This window comes from Nylanderia fulva, unplaced genomic scaffold (assembly GCF_048542155.1).
Source record: "Nylanderia fulva isolate GAGA-0341 unplaced genomic scaffold, ASM4854215v1 Scaffold147, whole genome shotgun sequence".
NCBI classification, from domain to species: domain Eukaryota; kingdom Metazoa; phylum Arthropoda; class Insecta; order Hymenoptera; family Formicidae; genus Nylanderia; species Nylanderia fulva.
Window position 1 is genome coordinate 87,501 of NW_028189699.1, and position 15,226 is coordinate 102,726.

Consider the following 15,226-nt stretch of genomic DNA (forward strand, 5'->3'; position numbering starts at 1 on the left):
GCCACTTACCCGTAGAGGGTGCCAGGCCCGTAGCGACCGGTGCGCGCCTCGGGAGGATCTCTCCTTAGAGTCGGGTTGCTTGAGAGTGCAGCTCTAAGTGGGTGGTAAACTCCATCTAAGGCTAAATACGACCACGAGACCGATAGCGAACAAGTACCGTGAGGGAAAGTTGAAAAGAACTTTGAAGAGAGAGTTCAAGAGTACGTGAAACCGTTCAGGGGTAAACCTAAGAAACCCAAAAGATCGAACGGGGAGATTCATCGTCAGCGGCGCTGGCTTCGCGTCGGTCGGCGATGTCCCGCGGAGTCCTTGCGGCTCGCGCGCGGGCACGCTACCGTGCGCCGATGTCCGGCGCTCGTCGTCGTGCACTTCTCTCCAAGTAGAACGTCGCGACCCGCTGGGTGTCGGTCTACGGCCCGGGTGCGGTGTCTGTCGCGTCGCCGGTAAAACGGCACGCGACAAACCCTCGGTCGCCCGGCCGGCTGCTCGGCGGTACGCGCAAGGTATCAGGCCGCACTATTCACGGTGCGTCGAGACCGTCGCAAGCGCGCGCCACGGTACTCGGAGGTTACGGACTTCGCGCCGTCCCCGGTCCTGGCCCGCTGTTGGTTACAGTACGGTACACCTTCGACAGGCCTGCGAACGTCTCCCGCGGTCTCGCGGGAGACCGATACCGGTCGGCGACGCTACTGCTTTGGGTACTCTTAGGACCCGTCTTGAAACACGGACCAAGGAGTCTAACATGTACGCGAGTCATTGGGACTTGTCGCGAGACCTAAAGGCGTAATGAAAGTGAAGGTCGGCCCTGGCCGTCGACCTAGGGAGGATGGGCCGCGTCGCGATGCGGCCTCGCACTCCCGGGGCGTCTCGTTCTCATCGCGAGAAGAGGCGCACCCAGAGCGTACACGTTGGGACCCGAAAGATGGTGAACTATGCCTGGTCAGGACAAAGTCAGGGGAAACCCTGATGAGGTCCGTAGCGATTCTGACGTGCAAATCGATCGTCGGAACTGGGTATAGGGGCGAAAGACTAATCGAACCATCTAGTAGCTGGTTCCCTCCGAAGTTTCCCTCAGCATAGCTGGCACTCGGCCGTTCCGCACGGAACGCGCGCGAGTCTCATCTGGTAAAGCGAATGATTAGAGGCCTTGGGGCCGAAACGACCTCAACCTATTCTCAAACTTTAAATGGGTGAGATCTCTGGCTTTCTTGAATTATGAAGCCACGAGCATCTTCGGATCAGAGTGCCAAGTGGGCCATTTTTGGTAAGCAGAACTGGCGCTGTGGGATGAACCAAACGCAGAGTTAAGGCGCCCAACTCGACGCTCATGGGACACCATAAAAGGCGTTGGTTGCTTAAGACAGCAGGACGGTGGCCATGGAAGTCGGTACCCGCTAAGGAGTGTGTAACAACTCACCTGCCGAAGCAACTAGCCCTGAAAATGGATGGCGCTGAAGCGTCGAGCCTATACTCTGCCGTCAGCGGCAAGTGGGGCGGCAACCGGGAGCGGGCGTTAGTCTTCTCTCGCGTCGTCACAAAGCCCTGACGAGTAGGAGGGTCGCGACGGTGAGCGCAGAAGGGTCTGGGCGCGAGCCTGCCTGGAGCCGCCGTCGGTGCAGATCTTGGTGGTAGTAGCAAATACTCCAGCGAGGCCCTGGAGGACTGACGTAGAGAAGGGTTTCGTGTGAACAGCCGTTGCACACGAGTCAGTCGATCCTAAGCCCTAGGAGAAATCCTATGTCAATGACGGCGTACAATATACTCGAGTGTCGAGGAATAATAATAAATATTATACGAAAGACACACGCCCGTCGGGCGAAAGGGAATCCGGTTCCTATTCCGGAACCCGGCAGCGGAACCGCATACAATTCGGGCCCTCGTAAGAGTGTTCGTCGGGGTAACCCAAAATGACCTGGAGACGCCGTCGGGAGATCCGGGAAGAGTTTTCTTTTCTGTATAAGCGTTCGAGTTCCCTGGAAACCTCTAGCAGGGAGATAGGGTTTGGAACGCGAAGAGCACCGCAGTTGCGGCGGTGTCCGGATCTTCCCCTCGGACCTTGAAAATCCAGGAGAGGGCCACGTGGAGGTGTCGCGCCGGTTCGTACCCATATCCGCAGCAGGTCTCCAAGGTAAAGAGCCTCTAGTCGATAGAATAATGTAGGTAAGGGAAGTCGGCAAATTGGATCCGTAACTTCGGAATAAGGATTGGCTCTGAGGAGCGGGGCGTGTCGGGCTTGGTCGGGAAGCGGGTCTGGCTGACGTGCCGGGCCTGGGCGAGGTGAACGGTCGGCGTTCTCGCGCCGGTCCCGGGATCCGAGCTCGGTCCCGTGCCTTGGCCTCCCGCGGATCTTCCTTGCTGCGAGGCTTCCGTGGCGGCGCGAGCCGTCGTGGTCGTCCTCTTTGGCCGCCATTCAACGCTCAGCTCAGAACTGGCACGGACTAGGGGAATCCGACTGTCTAATTAAAACAAAGCATTGCGATGGCCCTCGCGGGTGTTGACGCAATGTGATTTCTGCCCAGTGCTCTGAATGTCAACGTGAAGAAATTCAAGCAAGCGCGGGTAAACGGCGGGAGTAACTATGACTCTCTTAAGGCCAACCCCACCTCCTCGTGGTGAGAGTCGGGCAACGTCTGGGGCTCACCCCCCGGCGGCCAACGGGGCTCTGGCATAAGGACACCGAAAGGCTCTTTCCTTGAAGTAACTATGCGACAACATCTTAGCACATAAACTAGTGGCGAACTGGCCTTGCCAGATAATTAAGAATTGCTAATATCTAGGAAGGGGTAGTGCTGTCATTGGCAGGACTCCCCTTTTTGCTTTAAAAAAATTAAAGCAACACGCCGCGAGGAGTCTTAGTCACTCTGGTGTCCTACCCGTGAGTTATCTAGTCTAATAACCGGCTAGCTGAATAGCCCGTAAACCCACGGCTTTAATTAGTAGATATGGGCGATCCGAGTCGCCAACAGCGTCGAAAGAGCTCTGCGAAGTATATTGAACCTATAAGTTGGCTGAAGTCGACTATTCATGGGGAAACAGAGATAACACTCTGTGAAATGCTGATCAGCAAATAAGTGCCTTTGGCATTATTCTGCCCCTTAGCTTGGCTCGAACTGATGCATGTTATAAGTATTGCGTCTCGAGCGATTAAGTCCATCGTGTGGCGAGGTGCTGCCGAATGCCCGGACGTCGCGTCAGCTCTGCGTGACGATCCTATTAAAGGAGCGAATATATATTTATGATATGGAGAATATAGGAGAAGCCTCGGAGGCGGCCGGTTTCGAGAACGTCCCTTGGCGAACCGGTCGCTGCCTGTGTGGCAAATAGGCGAGGGGACGTGAACGGCGCTCGAGTCCCAGGGGCGCCGCCGGACATGCGATGGGAGCCCTTACCCTTACGGGTTACCCAATCCTATGACATCCAAGGAAGTGTCGAAACGGCAATAATATGCCCAAAGTGCTCTGAGAACGGTCTCAATATTTCCTGCCTTGGCAGCGGGCAGTTGAATAAACACGTTCTAGAGGAGCATCCTTCTGTCTCGCTCAATTGGAGCTGTGACAAGTGCAATAAAAGCTTCCCAAAAATGCACGCTTGGCGATGCCATTACGCCAAATGTAAAGGTCGGAAATTGGCAAATCCGTTAGCTACTTTCACCTGCGAGAAGTGTCAAGAAAAGTTTACTTCTCAAATAGGCCTGTCGCAGCATGAACGACATGCGCACCCAAATTTGCGCAATGCAAAGCGAGCGGCCGAAGCGAATGCCGCAACGGGCCAGGGTGGTCGCCGGCCAACAGTGTGGACAGATGATGAGCTGGATGAATTGCGAGAGCGTGAGCGAGAATTCGCAAATGAAAGATTTATAAATATAAAGTTGATGGAGTTCTTCCCTGGCAGAACAAACAAGCAGATCAGCGACGCCCGCAGGCGTCTGCGAGCCATGGAACTCGCCTCGCAATCACCACAACCTGAGGATGCCGCAATAGCGGGTCCGTCTCAGGATGCCGCCCACAGTCAAAGTCAAAAATCGATGGAGTCACAAAGTGGCTCGGTGGCTGTATTGAACTCTCCTCTTCGCGAGATAGCGCCAGAGCTCCTAGAAGATCAGTGGAAGCCGCGTATCTCTGCCGAATTGAGGGTCGAGTATGAAGTCCCACGTAAATGGTCGGCATGGAGTACGGAACTCTCACAGTTACACGAGAGTGAAGTCTCCCAAAGAGATCTTGACACGTTATACGAGCGACTAGTAGCGGACCCGTCTGATACGGACCCAGGCAGAAATGAAAGAGCAAAGCGTCCTAAAGTGTCTGAACGAAGGCGAAGAAGACGCAAAGCAGGTACACGGCCTAATAGAGCTCAAAGAAGGCGCTATGCTTTCGCTAAATGCCAAGAGCTGATGAATAAGTGTCCTAAAAGGCTGGCTGATGTAGTGGCAGTTAATGACCTATCTCTGATGCAAATCCGGGAAACCCCCGATACAAATGATACCAAAGATTTGTACCTAGGTCTATGGGGTACAGCAGGCCCAGAACAAGCACCTCTTACACAGGTGGTACCCACGGTTGAAGTGGGACGGATCCTTTCTCCCATAACACCGGGAGAAATCAAGAGTAAAATCAGGAAGATCCCCAACTCGTCAGCCGCTGGTGTCGACGGCTTGACGAAGGCCCACATCAAATATGATGGATTGAGTGTCGTACTCGCCAAGCTTTTTAACTTGCTCTTGGTTAACGAGGCTTATCCTTCCGCTTGGAAGATAAACAGAACGACGCTTATTCCCAAACCTGGGAAAGACACACGAAATATCAAAAATTGGCGACCGATCACAATAGCGTCCATGATAAGCAGAATCTATTCGTCCCTGCTAGATCGCCGCATACGTGGTGTCATTAGTCAGACAGAGAGACAGAAGGGTTTTACGGAGGAAGAATGGATGTTTCGCTAATGTACATCTCCTCGGTTTGGCAATCACTGAAGCTAAAGCCCAAGGAGGGATATTTACGGTGCTCGATGTATCAAAAGCATTCGACACCGTCCCTCACGCTGCCATCAAAGTAGCTCTAGAGCGTAAAGGCATACCACCACTAGTGGCTGATTATATAGCCAAGAGCTACATTGATTGTCATACGACAATAAAGACTCAAGACGGAGTGGTGGCCGTCCAGTTAAAGAGAGGTGTCAAACAAGGCGATCCGCTCTCGCCTCTCTTATTTAACTTGGTCGTCGAACCAATAATCGAGGCGGTCCAAGACACCACATTGGGTATCAAAGTTGAAGGCCATAATTTGGCCGCAATGGCCTTTGCCGATGACATTGTGCTCTTGGCGAGCAACAAGGAGGCGGCCAATACACAGCTGCGTATGGTACACGAGCAGCTAAGGAATAGAGGTATGAGCCTGTCGATTGATAAGTGCTCCGCCTTCGAGTATGTGCCCAGACATAAGACATGGTACACAAGGGATCCCGGTCTGCATCTGCGAGATGAGCCGGTCCCACATAATGAACCAGGCGAGACATTCAAATACCTCGGCGCTAAGCTCACGCCTTGGAAAGGCCTGATGGAAGGCTTCAAAGTGGAGACCTTCCAAGATATAATAAATAGGCATATGCAATATATTTATATTGCAAGTACAACAAGTTAAATGGACATGCGATATCGGTTAGATATAGTTAAATAGTATCGAGTAAAATATTGAATATATAGACGATTGTAACGCAGGCGTATGCAGATACGAATCGTAAATCAGAGTAATATATGGCTTATGTCTGTATGCAAATTCAGAGTTCGTAATGTGAAATAAGATTGAGTTCGAAATTCAGTGGTTAAATAACTAATTAAATATAATGATTAAATATAATGAGTGTCCGTCGCGCTTTACTATTTAGGGATATGTGAACTGGCTTAAATACTCACAAGGTTAGACAATGTCTAATGTGCCTTGCTATGGTACACTTCGCTACTGTGTTCTTCCCTCTGAGTCTGAAGATCTGAGGAGCCTCGGTACCTCGGTCCGACATGGCGGCTATGCCTCACCAAAATGGCGGCTATGTCTTCAGGACCCCGTAGTATTTGCTGGTTGAGTGCTGGATTGTTGTTGACTGGAACCACTGCGACGAAATCACTCTTGAGTGATGGATGGCGAATTCACTGCTGAGTGATGGAGGACGGATTCACTGCCGTTCCGTGCCGGGAGCCGGGTTTATATACCCAAAAATGGGGCTCGCTCCTCCCATCGGGTGATGCGGCTTAGCCAATGGCAAGAGAGGTATGCCGGGGAAGTACCGGAGACAATCTGTTCCTGGTAGAGATTGCGACGGTTAAGTCCCGGAGAGATGGCTTCTTAGTAGCGATAGCGGCGTTCCTTTGATGACTCATCGCCGGGCGCTCCGACTTTCCTTATCCTATTCTCGGTAGCGATAGCTGTATGCCTTTGTTGGCTATGCGCTCCGACTTATCTTATCTTCTTCTTGGTAGCGATAGCGGTATGCTGGTGACTCATCGCTATGCGGCTTGCAACGGGCCTTGCAGGTTGCAACGTGTTTCAGCGTTGCATCATGCATTGCATCATGCTATCGTTCTAGAGCCTTCTAGAATCTTCTGGATGTTTCCTTGCGAGTAAAGCCGAGTTCACATAGTAAAGCAGCTTTCATACATAGTTATTTAATTATTTAGTATACTTCTTTATAAGCGATATATATAGTGTACATATTTAAAATTTAATACTATTGAATAATATATATATATTTAATATTAGTAAAATGAATATTATGTCTTATATCGTCATTGAAATCGCCAGAAAATATATATAGTGTCGTCAAAGTATACGATTGACATATATATATATATATATATATACATTTAGATATGCAATTCCTATATGTATATACATAAGTCTTCCAGGACTGTCCCGGAAACTGCCATTTGACATATAATTCTTCCAGGTCAGGTCCGGAAGCCTGCAATATGCCAATAAGTGTCGGGAAGTGTCTCGGAACAAACCCTTTGACATATACATATTATATATATCCGTATGTATATACGTTCTTAACCTTATTTTAGTTTTTCTCACAAATAATCAATGGGGTTTTTCTTATTAACTTAAATATATTATATTTATATTATATTATATTATACCATATTTAGTTAGTATTATAGATGTTGTTTTGAGAAGACATATCTTAGCCTACGAGTGGTCTTTCATGCAAGTTAGAGATTGTCATGACTAATAGGTTAAAAAAATTAATGATTGAAGAAATTGAAATTTTAAAATTTGTCTGGACGTTACATCTCCCCTCCTATTTGAGAATAAAACCCGACGTTGATCTAGGGTTTTGTTCTAGATTAAAGAGATGTTGTTGCAATTCGTTATACGTTTGAGGGACGGTGATATTTGTGGATTCCATTTCTTCAGGTCGTCCCATTTTATAACCTTGAAGTTGAGGCTGACTTATCACCGGTGGTTCCTTTGGTAATGCAGGGGGTACGTCTGAGATGATGGCAAGAGGTGTGGCATCTTCTGGAAACTTATTCTTTTCTTTTTCTCCGTTTATATTCTTGCGGCTGAGGTGAAGCAGGAGATTGGTTAGGGAGTCCCATAATGCTCCTATCAGGTGTAGACTACATCCATATACGGTGTGTAACGCGTATCCATGAATGATGGTATCGATTGCCAGTTTAGCAATACGAACGATCATAAATACTCCAACGACTCCGGCCGTGGCTGATCCAAAGCTCATGAATCTTCTCCATATTTTCGCAGCGGTGTTGTCTACGATTTTATTGAGTGATTCTTCGTCTAGTAGTTTGTATAGCGAGACGGAGTTGGCGTTAACTGGATGTCCAGTGAGTCCACGTGCAATGGCGTTGAGTAGTGCCGGTTTCTCTGCGGGAAACATGATGTGGTCTCTTAATTTTTCTATGTCTTGCTGGGTGTAGATTCCACTGACAGCTAATGGTCCGGGTGTTAAATAACTCCAGGTAAGAGATGCCATGGGTCGTAGTTGTTGAGGTGACAACTGTCTTACTTGTGCTTTTGGCGTGAACTGTACCCAAGTGTCCTCTATCCTATATAACGTTGGCAATTCTAGAGAGCATTCTCGTTCGTTCCCGATCTTTGTGACGATTCTTGATTTAGGCGTGAGGAAGTAAGAAGTGTTTCTGATGGTTACGGGTAGTTCGTTGTAACACTCTTTGGTTGGGCGTACGGTGACTTCTACAGGGATGCATTTTATGATCTGGACAGCTTCTCCAGTGGTAACGGCCATGTATCCTGGTGACTTCATAAGACTGTACGCGAATTCATCAGGCAAGAGAGTTGCAAAGGATAAGGCATTGGTTATGACTTGTCTTTCCAATTCACATTTTTATTGCATGGCATTATGATATAATGATGTCATCTGATGTCGTATGTGTTTTTCGACATATACAAATTTGGAATTCATGTAAGTAAATATATCGAGGTTGTCCACGGGAATCGTACCTTTATTGGCAAAGGTTTGGCCTTGCTTTGTTTCCAGGATAAATAACTTCGGATGTTCCGTGCGAAGCAGAGTGTATCCGCATAATGGTTGTTCTTTAGTCTTGGTCAAAGCGAATGTGATGTCTTGTGTACTCAGACTGTAGATGATGGGGGAATCGTCGCCTGCTATCCTGGTCGCTAGTCCTTCGTATAAAACATCGTATTGATTGAAGTTGCAGGATTTCATTGGTACTGGTTTCCAAAAGGTGTAGCCATCATCGGTGTCTAAACAGAAGCTATCGGCCAGTGTACAGATGGTTCCTGATCTTAGCTTGATTTTTCCATGTTCGAGTTGTACTGGCACATAAGATGATTTCAGTGAGATTTTCGCAACTGCTTGAACAATTACGTTATCCCATGTGCCGTAAGGGTCAGAGTATTGCGTACCCTTACATGTTCCGTCGGCTTTCAATTCACCGGCTAACGTAAGGCTACGATAAGAAGTTTGATTGATTTTGAGTCCGCTAATTAAGTGAGCAGGTCCCAAGGACGTTGTGCCATCTTGAAACATTCGCAAACATTGTGAATATCCGGTTTCCTGGACGTAATCTGCGTCATCTAGTCATTAAATGTAATCTAGTCATTAAAGACGACTGAGATGTGCGAGTGCATGCCACAGTGATATATCGTGCGGGATATTTCCAGTTTGCATTGTATAACCTCTGCATAATTATATTCGGAAAGTTGTAATAATTGTATATAGGTCTCCGTGGAGTTTGGAGTTTGATGATGGAGATTGCATTCTCCAACATCTAAGAGAGAGACGGCGGTGATGTTAAGATGCTGTCCACCACAATCGAATCCAATCAGGGCGAATGAAGTTTTAACGGAGAGTATTAGAATAATCCCTAACATCATGACAAGCTGTAACGCACAATCGGACTAGTTTTACTGAATTAAATACAATATAAAGAAATTATCTAGTATGTACGTGCGCACGAATATACGCACGTATCTATAGATATATACATGTGCACGTGCGGAGGTAGTCCTGGCATTGGGCGCGATGAACGTTGTGCGAGGAAACTTTTAATAATTAAATAATATAATATGCATGATTTATATTGTCGTCCGTTTTTCGGACTCGCACATGGACATATATATATATGCGTGTATAATAGTAAGTACAAATGCATGTTAATGCGCAGGTGTATATGTTATAAATTATATTTCGTCTTATATCTATGTGTATCGGTTGCGCGGTTGCAGTTTTTGTTCTGCCCGTGTCTTTTGTAAGATTCAGAGAATTTATTCGAAATTTGCTATTTGATAGAATATGATTAGCTCGTTCACTGGTGGGGCCGGAGTCGATTTCTCCGAATCGGCAAGTATAAGCGTATATATTTTTCATAATTTTAAATTTATTAAGGTTTTTCGCAAGCTATTCATAGTGGTTAAATACGAGTTATTACCAGTGAGCGAGTTAATGGCAGAGTGTAATAATATAATACGCATTGTATTAATTATCATATTGCATGGATATGAGTCTCATGCAATTTCGTGAGCCTTGTATGAGATGTACTTGAGTAAAGCATACCTCATACAAAGATGAAAAATAATGGCTAAAAGTAGTAAGAATAAAGTTTTGAATAATGCACAGGGTTCCATGCTGAACAACCTGTTTAGTTAGGACGGTTTCCTGAAATGGGAATCTTACATGTGTAGTATTATCGAAATATACCTGTAGATTTTTGTGCCGAGATTTTAATAATCTTTACTGGCGTCTAGGCTAAAGAGAACCTGTAATTAGGAATACATATGTTATTATACATGAATAATCTGAGAGATATAAGACGTGGTCGTCCTTACATCTAGTGAATTAATATAATTAGTAATATATAGTTTTATAGAGTAGGCTGGAAATGATTAATGGTAGGCACGATTCCATCCCAGTGTCTGATGGTATCGTTGCGTTTCCATACGTTTACTACATATTGTATATAGGTAAAGAAACATTCTTCACAGTGAGTTATAGGTTCGATTTTATAACAGGCATAGCGACAGCTGAGACATGGAATAGGAAGTGCGGTTTCGCAAACAAGAACGTGATAATTGTAAATGTCTTTAGGTGCAGTTCGAGTTCTTCGCGTGATGCGACAAACTTGGCAATAGTTGTCGTAAATTGTACTTCTATAGCATCTAGCTCTATGTATATTAGGAAAGAATTCTAGCATTTTCTTTATTAGAGGAAATCTCTGTAACAGAGTGTGGAGTTCGACGATATTAGGATGTTCGTAATATGTATTAGAGGCTGTTGCGTTGTGATCGCAAGGATTATTGGAAGACATTTTTTTTTTTTTTTTTTAATATTGTTGGAACGTCTTAAACAGCTAGAGGTGATTCAAGGGTGATTCTCGATCTATAGACGTTAAATAATTAGTGCAAATTGTGCAATTTTGTATTGGTTTGGAAATTGTTAGGAGTTGGGAACATACAGAACACTGTGGTTCGGGATAACCTAATCCAATCACGACAGCGTGAGTATATCGTGTTTGGTAAAAGGAGCGTGCAGCTAGATCAAGACTGGAATAACAATTTCTACAACGTGCAGAATTAGTGACTACGTTACGATATCCGTGTACCTTTACGCAGCGTGCGAAGGCGAATATGTGGTGTAGTGAAGAACTCGTGGTTTGTCCTGGATGAACTGGTTGGCGATGCCAACACATCTGAAACCCAAAATTAGGAATGTTGTTTTTCAACCTGGTTCTATATGTGCTAATTTTAACTTATCGATATGGACGATCCGCGGTTTGTGGTTGATTAAGATTTTGGCGTTATTGGAAGGTAGGATCTCTGTTATCTCATAGGGTCCTACGTAATGTGCTGAGAATTTTCCTTTCTTTGGTTCTTTTAATAAGAATACATAATCTCCTGTTTTAAATTGCCGAGGATTTACACGTTGATCGTAATAGTATTTGCTTCTCTCTTTAGCTCTAATAAGATTTTGTCGCGCTTCTTCGCGAATATCGTATAATTTATTGAATAGTGTGTTTATATATTCTTGGTAAGTAGGCTCTAGAGGTTCTTCAATAGGTTGATACGCGGATGGCAATCTGGCTAGTCGTCCGAATATTAGCTCGTATGGCGAGAATTTGGTTCCTTCGTGAACGCTTGTATTATAAGAGAACATGGCGAGTTTGATATATTCATCCCAATTGTCTTCTTTGTCGATTTGTGTCTTTAAATATTCTACTAATACATGATGTGATCGTTCTATCGATCCATTTGATTGAGGGTGATAAGCGGTAGTTTTAAAGTGTTGGATATTGAATTTCTTTGTTAGGACGCGTATTAAAGTTGATAGGAAGTTTGCACCTTGATCGGTAAGAATAGCTTTAGGAGTTCCGTAAATACAAATGAATTCTTTTGTGAAAGCGTCGGCTATCGTTAATGAAGTGGCTTCTTTTAATGGTACAGCTATGGAGTATTTAGTTAATAAATCTTGCATTGTTAGAATATATTTATTTCCGTTATTTGTGATAGGGAATGGCCCTACTATGTCTAGTGAAACTTTGTCGAAAGCTGTCCCGGGGGTATCCGTAATAATCATAGGTTGTTTGGTTTTGACGCGCGTTAATTTCTTTAATTGGCATTCGCGACATTTTCTAATAAATTCTTGAATATCTTGTTTCATAGTATTCCAAAAATAATGAGGTCGAAGTCTATTAAAAGTTTTTGTAACGCCTTTATGGCCACCGTATGCTGATGCATGATTTTCCGACATTAATTTTATGCGTTCTGTAGGGATAGGATGATCGACTAGATTTTGGCAAATAGTTATGTTTATACGGGTATCGTGAAAAAATCTCTTTAGTTGGTTAACAATGTATGACCAAGGAATGTCATCAAATTTGTGCGTTTTGCTAATGCTAAAGGAAGTTAATTGTAATTCGATAACACAGTCTAGTAAAGAGCGTATGCAATTTTTTACGGTTTGCGGTTCTATTAATAGTCGATTGTTTGTTCTTATTGGAATTGATATTAAATTATTTGATTTGATTCTCTTTACGTTAACTCTTTCGAAACTAAGATTTTCATACACGGGTAAAAGATTTGCGGTAGAATAAAGCTCGGCTCCTTTGTCGTAAGGAGTTCCGTCTAAACTTATGAAAATTACATGATTATCCTTTTGATTTAGTAGATTGTCTCTAATTTCTCGTATTCTTACTTTGCTCGGAATTTGAGGAGAGGGTGGTATAATTGGAACGGTTTCTGAAATTGCTGGATCCACATAATCGTATTCTAAATTTGAATTCGCGTTTGACATATTTGCATAATCGTGATTATTGTTATCGAGAGTTGAACTTTCATCGTCTGAATCGGAGTTATTTCCCGTTATATTAGTGTAATTAAGATTGTCGATATTCTTATTGAGATATGGAGTTAGCGCGTTTGTTTTAATTGATCTGACAGAAGGTCTAGGTTTGCTTGAAAATATGGATTCGTCGGATGACTCGTCGTTATCTGAAGCGAATATTGGTAAAACTAAATCTGTGGGTGGATTTCGAGATAAAGCGTCTGCATTATTATTTAATGATCCTTTTTTGTATTTGATTTCATAATTATATTCTGCTAATTTAGTCTTCCACTTCCAGAGTCTGGAGGTAGGATCTTTTATAGAGTGCAGCCAAATCAAAGGTTTATGATCCGTTACTATAGTAAAGAGTCTTCCATATAGGTAAGGTCTGAAATGATTGATACAATATATGATGGCTAAGCATTCTTTTTCAATTGTTGAATAATTTTGTTCTGCGGTACTTAAAATTCGAGATGTATACGAGACAGGAAGATCTTTTCCTACCGGTCCCTGACTTAAAATTCCACCTATCGCGTATCCTGATGCGTCGGTAGTTAATATAAAAGGTTTTGTAAAATCAGGATATTGAAGAATGGGGTTTGAGCATAATGCGTGTTTTAAAGAGTTGAAAGCTTCTACTTGTTTTAGTTGCCAATTGAATATGCTATCCTTTTTCAACAAATCAGTTAATGGTTTTGCGACTTTGGAAAAGTTATGTATGAATCTTCTGTAATAACCGGCTAAACCGAGAAATTGTTTTATATTCTTTGGATTTTTGGGAGTTGGAAAGTGCATTATCGATTTTATTTTGCCCGGGTCTGGTTTGACTCCGTTCGCGCCTATTATATGGCCTAAATAAGCAACTTCGTGCCTTAGAAATTCACACTTATCCGGTTGTAATTGTAAATTCGCGTCGCGTAATCTTTGAATTAATCTTTCGCATTTAATTTCATGTTCTCTTAATGATCGCGCGTAAACGACAATGTCGTCCATGTAAACGAATAATTCGTTTCCTTGTAGTCCCGATAATACATTATCCATAAGTCTTTGGAAAGTAGCGGGTGTGTTTTTTAAACCGAATGGCATGCGCTTAAATTGATAATGCCCGTATGGCGTAGAAAATGCAGTTTTATGTGCGTCTTTAGATGACATAGAAATTTGGTGAAATCCGGAAGCTAAATCAAATATTGAAAAGTATTTGGCTGATCCTAATTGATCAAGTATATCTGTAATATTAGGAAGGGGATATGCGTCTCCTATAGTTTTTTCGTTTAGTCCTCGATAGTCTATAACCATACGCCAACGTTTATTGCCTTGAGAATCTGGTTTTTTCGGTACTATCCAGATCGGTGAATTATACGGTGATGTAGAATACTCGACTAAATTATTATTTAGTAATTCATGGACTTGTTTATCAATTTCTTCTTTATGGACAGGGGGAAACCTGTATTGCTTATTATGTATAGGGACTTCGTTAATAGTCGGAATGTAATGTTGAGTTGCGTTTGTAGTTCCTAATGGTTCGTTAGGCAAATGGAATCTATCCGAATGCTTTGTTAGAATTGAACGGACGTGTTCAATCTCTTCAGGATTTAAATGTTCGAGTCTTAAAAGTTGCTCGACATCATGTGGTCGATCAGAATTAATAGAATGGTCGTTGGTCGAGAAAAGCCCTAGGGTTCTCGCACAATCGACGGAATCGGAAATTTCATCTCCCATTACCGGGGTCTCCCGACTCTCGGTAATATTCTCTTCATTGCAAGACATTGAATGCCCTAAGGTTTCAATGTATCTAATAGATTTGTCTCCCATCTCTTCTTCGTTTTGGAATCGCACTGAATGTCCTAAGGTTTCAGAGTGATTAGTTTAATCTCCCATCTTCGTCGTTTCATTTAAGTAGTGTACGCCGTGCCCTAAGGTCTTCGTACAATACATGAATTTATCTCCCATCTCTTCTTCAGAAGGTACCGAATGCCCTAAGGTTTCGGCCCTATTAATGTATTCTCCCATTTCTTCATCTTCAAAGAGTACGTTGAGCCCTAAGGTCTCAGTACTATCGTTAATATTTATAGGTTCGCGAGATTCGAACTCAAAAATTTCTACCGACGGTATGTCGATTTTGAAATCCTCTTCAGTGGTATTAAATATTGGTAAGTATGTTTTTCCGTTTGATTGAGTAACAAGTGCGTCTCCGAAGAACACCTTGTCAGCGAGGGTTTGCAAGGGTAAGTATCCAGTATGAATTTCTGGGTTGGAGATGTAAATGCAACAAGGAGTCACAGTCCTTGCTCTAAGATGTAGCTTTTTATTTTCATAAGTGACAAAGGGAATGACGATAGTGCCGTGATGAAGACATCTATCCTTATAATTTATGATAATATCTCTTTCCTTCAAGAAAGCGTTTCCTAAGATC

General features: G+C 43.8%; 2 protein-coding genes and 1 pseudogene across 2 annotated transcripts in view; 2 read left to right on the forward strand and 1 right to left on the reverse strand.

Moving 5' to 3' along the window:
• LOC146724137 (large subunit ribosomal RNA) overlaps nucleotides 1-2,145 on the forward strand; it is a 2,331-nt pseudogene extending 186 nt beyond the window's left edge.
• LOC114945827 (uncharacterized) overlaps nucleotides 1-5,636 on the forward strand; it is a 12,195-nt gene extending 6,559 nt beyond the window's left edge. Inside the window, exons 2-3 of the mRNA XM_085480390.1 lie at nucleotides 3,254-4,720; nucleotides 4,863-5,636. Of these exons, the coding sequence (XP_085336516.1) occupies nucleotides 3,254-4,720; nucleotides 4,863-5,636 (2,241 nt within the window). The remainder of the gene's footprint in view (nucleotides 1-3,253; nucleotides 4,721-4,862) is intronic.
• A 1,654-nt stretch (nucleotides 5,637-7,290) lies between these two features.
• LOC146724138 (uncharacterized) lies at nucleotides 7,291-8,292 on the reverse strand. The gene has a single exon (XM_085480391.1). The coding sequence runs from the start codon at nucleotides 8,275-8,277 to the stop codon at nucleotides 7,291-7,293; it is 987 nt and encodes a 328-aa protein (XP_085336517.1). The 5' UTR covers nucleotides 8,278-8,292.
• Nucleotides 8,293-15,226: the final 6,934 nt, after the last annotated feature.